At 39.1% G+C, this 12,246-nt stretch overlaps 1 protein-coding gene across 1 annotated transcript; it reads left to right on the top strand.

Moving 5' to 3' along the window:
* Nucleotides 1–230: 230 nt before the first annotated feature.
* Nucleotides 231–4,231, top strand: LOC108041301 (sarcolemmal membrane-associated protein). Its single transcript, XM_017119194.2, has 4 exons — nt 231–376; nt 1,140–2,449; nt 2,509–3,069; nt 3,127–4,231. The coding sequence occupies exons 2-4, from the start codon at nt 1,142–1,144 to the stop codon at nt 3,985–3,987; spliced, it is 2,730 nt and encodes a 909-aa protein (XP_016974683.1). The 5' UTR covers nt 231–376; nt 1,140–1,141; the 3' UTR covers nt 3,988–4,231.
* Nucleotides 4,232–12,246: the final 8,015 nt, after the last annotated feature.

The following is a 12,246-nucleotide window of genomic DNA, read 5'->3' as shown; positions in this document are numbered from 1 at the left end:
CTCAAACTTTTGGTCACACTGGAAAGATTAAAGTTTTTACGCTAGCGTAATCGTTTGTCGATCGGGATACTAGGCTTTAAGTATTAATAGAACTTTTTGCGGTTGTCGTCACGGCTGTTAAGACTGGGGATGAAAACGTGCTCAGTGCAACCAACTATTCCGCTGTGATGTGCTTTGTGGGATTACCCTATAAAAAAACTTTGCTTTTTAAGTCTTTTCCGAGTGAACACTCATAAAAGGCGTCTGATCGTACATAGTACGCCTAACGATTAGAAAGAGTTGAAGAAAACTAAAAGCAATTGAGCCGATGCCAGTCGAAAGAAAAGAAATAAATCAAGTTGCAAAATTAAATCAAGCACAGTAACCAAACCCCGAGGTAAGTCCAATTCCGCGGCTCAACGCAAGGGCATTTTAAAACCCTAAATTTTAGCCGTCAGCCACCCTACACTATTCTTAACATTTTAATTAATTTCAATTAAGCGAGATAATGTAATCCGCGGTTCTGTTGTCGACAGTCAACGATGAGGCGGGTGACCCCGCCATCCCACTGTTAACATTTTCAGCCGGTCGTTGCAATTCCTCCGCAGTTACGCGCTAAACTCGTAAATCAGCCCCCGCTTGTATTTAGTGGTGTGGAGTCACGAAGCCGCTGGTCTGAAGTAGTCTGTCGATCTGGTGGGACCCCTTACACTTGTTTTTGTGTGTCTAAAGTGGCGCAAGGGCCATGGTTACATTGCCTACACTGAACAGACACGTAGGAGACTTACTCCAACTCTAACCGATCGTTCTGTGTACAATCCGATTTTTGTATGGATTGGTCAAATATAATTTAATGGAATTATTTACGAACAAGATTTTTTGTTGTGTTTTTACACGATTGAGAAATGTGGAAGGTTTGGCGAAAAGATATAATTATAATTATCTATGTGTAAGTATACAGTTCTTTGTAAGTGACCTTCAAAATAAAGGCCATCATTGAGAGTTCACTCTACAGTGTCAATGTTTCTTTGAATAAACAGTTAAAACTCGAATTTTAAGTATTAAGCATTCGCTTTTCTATTCCCTTAATAATAACTTGTAAATCCGTTCTGTTCTCGCACCCGCGCACATTGTGTAAATCTGGAAATCTGGACGTGCAGTGATGGTCTTGGTGAGCAACGAGTGGTTGACCAATAAGGATGATGACCAGAAGCCAAATCCAGCGTCGCCGCCGCTAGCACCAGGAGTAGCCGGAGTCGCATCATTAAGCAACGGGGGCATGACCAGCACAAGCACGGAATCTTCTAAAACAACCAGACCTACAGCCGGGGTGGGGGTGGAATCGACTGTCAAGCGAAAGAAAGCCCAGCAAACCGCAAACGTGGAAACGAAAAATATAGAACCGGAACCACTTTTTCATATAATGGAGAGGGACAGTAACAACGAGGAGGCTATCGAGAACCAGGAAAACAACAACATGCAGGTCTGTGACTCTAACACAAATACCTTGCAGAGCGTGAGCAGCCCCGATCATAGTTCGACTGTGCATATACCTTCTGAAGTCCCTCAACAAGTGCTACACATTACCATGAATTCGGTGCAGCATGCAAACATCGCTGGAGTCGGAATGGGAGTTACTACTTCTGACAATCTGTACAGTTCGCTGGGCTTACTCAACAAAAATATTTTACAAAGAGAGTCGACAATGGATTGCGGCACTTTGATGGTCGCTCCCGTGGCACCAACGGTCTCCGTAGATCTATGCATTGGATCTGACTCGGCCTCCGCGATATGCACGGGTGATGCAAAAATCGTATTGCAGTGCGAACCCAAGTCGCACAAGTTTGAGACAAGGTCTATTCTTTTGCAGCCAAACCAAGATTGCAAAGTGGGTCGCCTCATTGCCAAAAGCAAAGCAAGCGAGGGAAACGCAATTTTTGACTGCAAGGTATTATCAAGAAATCATGCAATTCTGTGGTATACCCCGGACGGTCGTTTCTGGGTCAAGGACACAAAGTCGAGCAACGGTACTTTTATCAATGACAACAAGCTGGGTAATGATCCTGCGGAACTGCATTATGGCGATACCGTCAAGTTCGGCGTTGAGGTGATCGAGAACTCCCGCCAGGAGGTGCACGGTTGCATCATAGCTCGTGTCACCCTCTTTTTACCCGATGGCCGTGAGGCCATTTCAATAGAGGCGGACGAGATATTGACAGGCCCAAACCGCATCAGCTTTGACGAAGTCCAGCGTCTGAACGCTTTTCTTCAAGAGGCGGCGCAGAGGGAGAAGACGCTGAAAGCTAAGCTAAGCAGCTTGCAAGGCATCCTTGATTCTACCCGGAAGAACTCTGCCATGTGTTGGCAGAGTATGATATCTGAAGACCAGTTATTGCACAAGATAAGTCTTCTAGAAAAGAAGTTGCAAATGATGGAGAAGAACGTTCCAGAGAATGCATTACGTAACGAGGTAAGCGAAATACCGTCTGGCGTGATTAGATTACTGATTTATTATTTTTGATTTGGAAGGTTGTTAAGCTTCTTGAGGACAAAACCACTTACCAGTTGACTGCCAAAGAGGCCCTGCGCAAGGTCTACCAGGAACGCTGCGATGCTATGCAAATGCTCTCCAAGATGGAGTTGGCCTACGCTACATCAGAAAACGAGTGCGGCATATTGCGCGCCCAAATGGTTACATCGAAGCAGACCCTGCAGGACTTTAACGCTCGGCTGGAGCAACTTCAGCAGGAGTACATTGAGTATAAACAGGAATCTTTGCGTCAACAACATGAGGCTAAAGAACAGGAGGAGCACAGCTTGGAGCTGCTAAAAGAGAAAATTAGCTTGCAATATGGCGAACTGGAGAAACTACGGCTGCAGGTTTCGCACCTCCAAAAATCCGTTGTTGAGTATGATAGCGAACATAAGTTGGAGGAGCAAAATGTCCTCAAGCAATTGGACGCCATTATTCCCGACGATGACGAATATGAAAAAGAAATAGAAAGTGTCGACGAGGATCTTACGGGTGGACCAGAAGATGACATGATAGGCATCGAGCAGCAGTCTGAAGATTCGGAAAAACAAAAGATGGTAATTTTAATAGCAGCCCGCTTGAAACTATTTGTAAATATATATTCCCATTTTTAGAACAAAAAGCTGAACTTGAGCGAAATAGATTTGGAAAAGGTCATCCGCAAATCAAGTGTTATCAAGTTGCTTAAGAACTCAGATCTTACGAAGGGCGAAGATGGCTCCGCAGTGCTGAGGGCAATCTTCAACGATGACGATGAAGATTCTGAAAGCGAACTTAAGGAGGGGAAGGAAAATCTTGACGCTCAGGCTTCGGATGTCGCAACTGAGCTTCGTGTGGGCACTAGTAATGAGCTTGCACACAATTTTCCAAGGTATGTTGTGCCCAATGGTATGGCTGAACCTTTTGTGGATCCGGCTGCAAGTTGCACTTCAGCTTACAAGATAGAAAGCCAAAAGACGCTGGTGAACGCCGGGGAATATCTTTATATACCACCTGAATTGCCCACAGAGCAAGCCATAGAAATGTTACAGGAGGAATGTGATACATACAAGGAAAAGACGGAGCGGTTGACTTTCGAAATTCATTGCATGCAAGAACAGATCAAGCTTTTACAGAAGCAGCTTGAACAGGAGATTGAGCACAATGCTATTGCAAAGCTGCAGAAAAACAGAATAAAAAGCAGTGAGCAGCGACAAACTTCGGGGCAGGAACATGGTCAAGATAGCACTGAGAATGCTTGGAACGAGGATATCGTTGCCATGAATAATTTACAAATGGAGCGGGAGGAAGAACTGATAGTTTACAAAGAACGACTTGAAAATTCGGAGAGTAGCAACAAGCAGCTTCGCGATGAAATTTCGCACCTTAAGCAGCAGCACACACCACCTGGAAACCAACTACTACTGCACCGAGTCCTACCTCTTGGCTGCATTGCAATTGCTGTCCTCATCTACTTTATTTCCAATCGAATCTAAGTAGTTCGATCCGCCGACAACCCACTGACACCAAAAAACGAGACCACAAAAAGGTTATGCAGACTACTGAATATTGTGGAAATTATGTGAAAACCGGGGAATGCAGCATTTTCATTTATTTATAATATCTAGCGTCAAAAACAAGCTTTATTTAATTTTCCTTTGCTACTGTTTTCAAATTCACGTTGAACGCAAAATTAAAAGTAGTTATTTTAAACAAATAAAACAAAAATAAAATTTAAAACTTTACTGCTTTCTGTACGATACAGCAATGAACTTCATTGATTATATTAGAAGTTGATTTTATTTTCGATATATTTGTAAGGAAGTGTGTTATGTCGATTAAAACGGCTTATACCATATCAAAATTTTGAGTAACACATACTAAAATAATCACCAATAAAACAAGCCTTCATAATTTTTATACCCGTTACTCGTAGAGTAAAAGGGTATATTGTATTCGTGCAAAAGTATGTAACAGCTAGAAGGAAGCGTTTCCGACCCTATAAAGTATATATATTCTTGATCAGGGTCACTAGCCGAGTCGATATAGCCATGTCCGTCTGTCCGTCTGTCTGTCCGTCTGTCTGTCCGTATGAACGCTGAGATCTCGGAAACTATAAAAGTTAGAAGATTGGCATTTTGCATGCAGATTCTAGGAGTTCCTACGCAGCGCAAGTTTGTTTCAAAAAGGTGCCACGCCCCTTTTAACGCCCACAATCGCTTATATACGATTTTAAAAATTTAAATATTTCGGAAAAGTAAAAATGCAGTTTTATTGTGTTTATCAATACCTATCGAAATGTTTTTCAAATCGGACCATTCGTTAAAAAGTTATGCGTGATCAAAGTTTCTATCTCCATCTCCCTCGCACTCCCTTTACCTGAGTAACGGGTATCTGATAGTCGGGGCACCCGACTATGGCGTTCTCTCTTGTTTATGGTTGTATGATTCAAAATAATTTATGTCTGGAAATTATAAAACACGTATATAATTTCATACATTTTTAGTAAACCGGCCTATACCATCAATGGCCCTACTTCTTAAACAATTTTTAAAAAGAAATTTAATTTCGCCCGGATCATGTTCTAAGAACACTATTTTTTTGTTATCAGGTTCAAACTTTTCCAAGAGTGTTTTTTAAATTCATTGGATTTAAATATAACAAGAAAGGAAGCAAACTTCGGCAAGCTGAAGATATATACTCTTGCAGTTATAACAAAATGACTAAATTTCGATTTATATGCAAATATTAATAAAAACAATGTCGATTTTGAGCTGCATTTTGCCACCGTTTCTATGGCAGCTATATGAAAGATTTTGACAAAACTAAAAGCGTAATTCTGATTTAGTAAATAATTACTATATCTCAAAAAAATATTTAAAAAAATAGAGAAAACAGCAAAATAAAATGTTTTTCATTTATATTTTTATACCTTTGCAGAGGGTATTATAATTTTGGTCAGTCGTCCTAAAACATGTGTACGTAGATCAAGTTTGAAAACTGCCCCGATCGGATGTCTATATCCTATAGCTCCCATGGGAACAATCGGATATAACTTGCAAGAATGGAAGATATTTCGCGCAGTGTAAAAGCTATTGACAAAATCTTTCCAAATTTTATTTTTTTATGCATACATTGATCAGGGTAAAAGCGCTTGCCGATCGGACGTCTATATCCTATAGCCCCCATAGAACAATAGGGTGAAATCGGTTAAAATTTAATGATTTTTAGGATATTTCGCGCAGTATATAAGTTATTGACATAAATTATTTCTTTATGCATATCTTGATTAGCGTAAAAGCGCTTGGCGATCGGACGTCTATATCTTAGCTTCCGTATGAAAAATTGTTAAAGGCGGCGAAATTATCCCTTTTTTCTATTTTTATATGACATTTTTGCAGTATAAAAACAATTGACATGAAACTATGCAAATCTATTTTATTTATGTATACCTTATTCTTTTCGCTACTTTTTCAGTTTTAGCGATTTCGGCGAAGTCTGCAAGGGTATAAAAACTTCGGCTTGCCGAAGTTAGTTTCCGCCCTCGATTTTTTTTAATTTTTTTACTTTCCAATGAGAGCTATATGATATAGATGTCCCATTTTAATTTAATTAAGCCGTTATTCCATAGTATTTAAATATAATCAAATCCCAAAGAACAAACAAAAAATGTAAAACAATAAAGTTGTACTTTTTTAAATTTTGTATACCATTGTTTTGCTCTATGATTTCGTCGCCCGATCCAGTTCGTGCCGACTTACTTGCAATATTCTGACAACTATTGGGAAAGTTTCAAGGGGATAGTTTTAAAACTGAGGCCTTAGTTTGCGTAGAAACGGATGGACGGACAGACAGACGGACGGACAAGACAGACATGGTTAGATCAACTCCCCTGTTGATGCTTTTCAAGAACATAGGTACTTTATAGGGTCGGAAATGTCTCCTTCACTGCGTTGCAAACTTTTGACTGAAATTATAATACGCGCTCTCCGAAATGATCTAACTTCCAATTCGCTGTCGTTATGCTGTTAAAACTTGTATTGAATTACACAATGTCTGGCGTCCAATTTCGAAACTGACATAGACAGGCCTTTCTTCATCTCAAGCGATGCGTGCATAGTCTCTTCAGCTATTCCACAACCCATGTTTTATGTTTTACATGAAATCACCCATGACACTTTTTTTAAGTTCATGGATAGTTGTATAGTTAAAAAAATTTTAATAAGTATTCCTTTTTTTATATCATATATAAAGTAACATTACAATTTTCAACTGCATTATTATTTTTATGTTTTGAAACGTATTCCTAAAAATTTTGTCGCTGCACTCTGGCGGCTTATTAATCTCCAGTGCATCTGAAAATATATAAAAACAAGAGAGAACGCTATAGTCGGGTGCCCCGACTATCAGATACCCGTTACTCAGGTAAAGGGAGTGCGAGGGAGATGGAGATAGAAACTTTGATCACGCATAACTTTTTAACGAATGGTCCGATTTGAAAAATTTCTTCTACATTTCGATAGGTATTGATAAACACAATAAAACTGCATTTTTACTTTTCCGAAATATTTAAATTTTTAAAATCGTATATAAACGATTGTGGGCGTTAAAGGGGGCGTGAAACAAACTTGCGCTGCGTAGGAACTCCTAGAACCTGCATGCAAAATGCCAATCTTCTAGCTTTTATAGTTTCCGAGATCTCAGCGTTCATACGGACAGACAGACAGACGGACAGACGGACATGGCTATATCGACTCGGCTAGTGACCCTGATCAAGAATATATATACTTTATAGGGTCGGAAACGCTTCCTTCTAGCTGTTACATACTTTTGCACGAATACAATATACCCTTTTACTCTACGAGTAACGGGTATAAAAATATATATATTTTCATTATTTATTTTGATTTATTTGTTTTTATAAAACAATTTTTTGAACAAAAGACAGTCTACGGTGAAATATATTTCACTTTAAATGTGGGAAACCGTTTTCAAATTTTTTTGATATATTTTTTGAGTATTTAAAAAACAAAAAACTATTAAAAACTTTAAAATTTGGTTTTAATTGTTGTTCTATTATTTGAATGTAGTTTTAGACAAATTAAAGTGTCCATTCTGGTTAGTTGTGACAAAAAATAGGCAATTTTCAGGAATTTTTTTTTAACAAAGAAAAACACAGACACTTCAAACTTCAGGTATATACGGACGGACGGTGATGTTGATCAAGAATATATATACTTTATAGAGTCGGAAATGACTCCTTCACTGCGTTAGGTATAAAAATGAAAATATAACGAGGAACGAAGGGTGTGTGTAAAGTTTCAATTCGATATCTTTAAAACTGAGAGACTAGTTCGCGTCGATACAGACAGACGGACATGCTTATATCAACTCAGGACGCGATTTATAGGGTCGGATATGTTTCCTTCACTGAGTTGCACACTTTTGACCAAAATTATAATACCCTCTGCAAGGGTATAACAAGAAAGGAAGTAAATATCGGCAAGCCGAGGCTTATATACCCTTGCAGTTATTACAAACCGACTACATTTCGATTTTTATGCCTATATTACTAAAATTAATGAAGCTTTGTCTCTGCATTTTGCCATCGTTTCTATGGCAGCCGTAAAAGCGTGCTTTCGTAGGAATTATTTTTAGAAAATGTTTTTGAACTCAACACGTGCCGCTTGGGGAGGTCCTTCCCTTCGATTCAAATGATGTGAAATATAAAAATTAAATATGATGTTATTTTAAATACTTTTGTCTATGGTCCCAACCAAAATTGTGATAAAAACTGAAAAAAGAAAAAGTTGCGCATATGTTTTTAGTTACAAATTGTTATGTAAAATGAAAAACTGTAATTGTTTTTTAATGATTCTGCTACCAACCATATTCTAGATTGTTTTTAGATTTTTTAACACGCCACACAAGGATGGACCTTGTTTTCGTGTATTGACAAAATATTTCTAAAGATCCCATTCTTGGGCAAATCAATTATGGCCATAGCCGGTCGTAAGCAATCAGGATGTGTTGTTACAGAAGACGACCGTGTCTTTCACGACCGAGAATCCATAAGTCTGCCGGGTGTCGTCTGCGGAGACGCCGTCGACCCAGTGGTGTTGCAAGATGTCTTGCCAGACAGTTTACATGTGTGAGCAGACGTTCCCGGTATCGACTTGAGGACTTACAAATTGTCTCCACTTCACCCCCAGCATCCTCCTGAGAGCCTTTGTAATGCACGTTTGCACCCTTTTTAGGGACGAATCAGGCCGTGCCCCAGCAAGATATTCCCCAGTTTAAAGTTGGAAGGACAATGGCCTTAAAAAGCCCCACCTTGGCTTCAAGGGATAGTCCGCTACCTGGACAAAGGAGCCAGTCCATTTTGTCAGGTTTTGTTCTTGCTGATCGACAAACTCGATCAATTTGTCCCTTCCAACAAAGGCGACGGTCTAAGGTAACTCCGAGGTACGTCACCTTATCTTCGTGCTTGAGCTGATTCCCATCAATGTGAGGGGTACGCGATCGGCCAGGGCGGATGCAAATGTTGCATGCTGCGTTTTGTCAACATTAAGCGCAATGTTTCATCCAGAGGCCCAGCACTCCAATTCGTCCAAGAATTTCTGGAAACGTCGGGAGGCAGACGTAGTGATGCTACTAGCTGCAAGAAATGCAGTGTCATCTGCATATGTGGCCAGGAGTGTACCACGGTATCGTGGTACTCAACCCAACTGGGTTTGGAAGATCCGAAGTGTAAATTGTATACAGGACCGGACCAAGGACGCTTCCCTGCGGGACACCAACATGAATTGGGCGAAGTCCAGAACGCTGTCCACGAATATCTACAGCAAATTCCCTATTTTCTAAGAACGATACAAAGATATTCCAGAGTCTTTCAGGCAAGAGCGGCATTAGCTTGTAGAACAGTCCTTCGTGCCAAACCCTGTCAAAGGCCTGTCGAAGGTCAAGGAAAACGGCTGAGCAGTATTTGTGATCTTCGAAAGCACCCAGAACATGGTTAACTACTCTGTGCACTTAGAACTCGATAGCACAATGGCGGCTACGGAAACCAAACTGGTGGTTCGGAAGTGCGTCTTCAAAGACGTTTATAGCTAAAAGTCTACTAAGCATGATCCGCTCAGGGCCAAATGAAAGCCCTAACCTAGAGATTGTTGTCTGGACTTCTTTACTTGTTGCAAATTCAAATGGAGTTAAGCGATTTTCAAGATCATCAGCAAATACTTCGGCAATCTCGGAATCACTGTGGGTCCCATCACTACGTTTAAGGGAAATCCTCTGAAGCGGCTGTCTTTTAAGGTTGCGCAGCTTGTCCATAAAAAATTGTGACTTGGCCGAACGGGGGACTTTTCTTAGCTCGGACACAGTAGCCTTCAACCTTGCTATAACGATAGTATGCCTCGTCCTCATCCAGACACGGCGAATCGCATGACCGTTTCTGGCCAAGGCAACAATTTCTGGCTTTGAATAAGCCCAAGATGAAGGAGGAATAGGTATACTTCTAGGAGGAGGGGCAGCTTGATGGATCATTGCATTTAAATATAACAAGAAAGGAAGCAAACTTCGGCAAGCTGAAGATATATACTCTTGCAGTTATAACAAAATGACTAAATTTCGATTTATATGCAAATATTACTAAAAACAATGTCGATTTTGAGCTGCATTTTGCCAACGTTTTTATGGCAGCTATATGACAGATTTTGACAAAGCGTAATTCTGATTTAAATAATAAATAATTACTAAATAATTACTATATCTCAAAGAAATATTTAAAAAAATAGAGAAAACAGCAAAATAAAATGTTTTTCATTTATATTTTTATACCCTTGCAGAGGGTATTATAATTTTGGTCAGTCGTCCCAAAACATGTGTACGTAGATCAAGTTTGAAAACTGCCCCGATCGGATGTCTATATCCTATAGCTCCCATGGGAACAATCGGATATAACTTGCAGGAATGGAAGATATTTCGCGCAGTGTAAAAGCTATTGACATAAATCTTTCCAAATTTTGTTTTTTTATGCATACCTTGATCAGGGTAAAAGCGCTTGCCGATCGGACGTCTATATCCTATAGCCCCCATAGAACAATAGGGTGAAATAGGTTAAAATTTAATGATTTTTAGGATATTTCGCGCAGTATATAAGTTATTAACATGAATCTTTCCAAATCGTATTTTTTTATGCATACCTTATTAGGGTAAAAGCGCGTGCCGATCGGACGTCTATATCCTAAAGCTCCCATAGGAACAATAGGGTGAAATCGGTCCAAATTTGATGCTTTTCAGAAAATTTCGCGCAGTGTGTAAGTTATTGACATAAATGATTTATTTATGCATATCTTGATTAGCGTAAAAGCGCTTGTCGATCGGACGTCTATATCTTAGCTTCCGTATGAAAAATTGTTAAAGGCGGCGAAATTATCCCTTTTTTCTATTTTTATATGACATTTTTGCAGTATAAAAGCAATTGACATAAACCTATGCAAATCTATTTTATTTATGTATACCTTATTCTTTTCGCTACTTTTTCAGTTTTAGCGATTTCGGCGAAGTCTGAAGGGTATTAAAACTTTGGCTTGCCGAAGTTAGCTTCCGTCCTCGTTTTTATACCCTTGCAGAGGGTATTATAATTTTGGTCAAAAGTGTGCAACGCAGTGAAGGAGACATCTCCGACCCTATAAAGTATATATATTCTTGATCAGGATCACTTCCTGAGTTGATATAGCCATGTCCGTCTGTCCGTCTGTCTGTCCGTCTGTCCGTCTGTCCGTCTGTCTGTCTGTCCGTCTGTCTGTTTCTACGCGAACTAGTCTCTCAGTTTTAAATATATCGAATTGAAACTTTGCACACACCCTTCTTTCCTTTGCACGCAGTATATAAGTCGGAACGGCCGGGATCGGCCGACTATATCCTATAGCTGCCATATAACTGATTGATCGGAAATTTTTCTATGAGTTTTATATTTGGCCAATCAATAAGACCTACCAAAAATCATAAGGATCGGCCGACTATATTCTATAGCTACCATATAACTGAACGATTGGAAATGCCATAACTTCGGTGTTTTTAAAGTTAGGAAGTTGGGATTTTTATGAGTGTTAAGAATGCATCATATAAATAATTTTATATTTAATAATATATAATAATATTTATTTTGATTTATTTGTTTTTATAAAACAATTTTTTGAACAAAAGACAGTCTACGGTGAAATATATTTCACTTTAAATGTGGGAAACCGTTTTCAAATTATTTTGATATATTTTTTGAGTATTTAAAAAACTAAAAACTGTTAAAAACTGTAAAATTTGGTTTTAATTGTTGTTCTATTATTTGAATGTAGTTTTAGACAAATTAAAGTGTCCATTCTGGTTAGTTGTGACAAAAAATAGGCAATTTTCAGGAATTTTTTTTTAACAAAGAAAAACACAGACACTTCAAACTTCAGGTATATACGGACGGACGGTGATGTTGATCAAGAATATATATACTTTATAGAGTCGGAAATGACTCCTTCACTGCGTTAGGTATAAAAATGAAAATATAACGAGGAACGAAGGGTGTGTGTAAAGTTTCAATTCGATATCTTTAAAACTGAGAGACTAGTTCGCGTCGATACAGACAGACGGACATGCTTATATCAACTCAGGACGCGATTTATAGGGTCGGATATGTTTCCTTCACTGAGTTGCACACTTTTGACCAAAATTATAATACCCTCTGCAAGGGTATAACAAGAAAG

Source organism: Drosophila rhopaloa, unplaced genomic scaffold, assembly GCF_018152115.1.
Source record: "Drosophila rhopaloa isolate 14029-0021.01 unplaced genomic scaffold, ASM1815211v1 contig_80, whole genome shotgun sequence".
NCBI classification, from domain to species: Eukaryota; Metazoa; Arthropoda; class Insecta; order Diptera; family Drosophilidae; genus Drosophila; species Drosophila rhopaloa.
The sequence above is the reverse complement of the archived record's forward strand: the minus strand, read 5'-3'. Positions and strand labels throughout refer to the sequence as shown.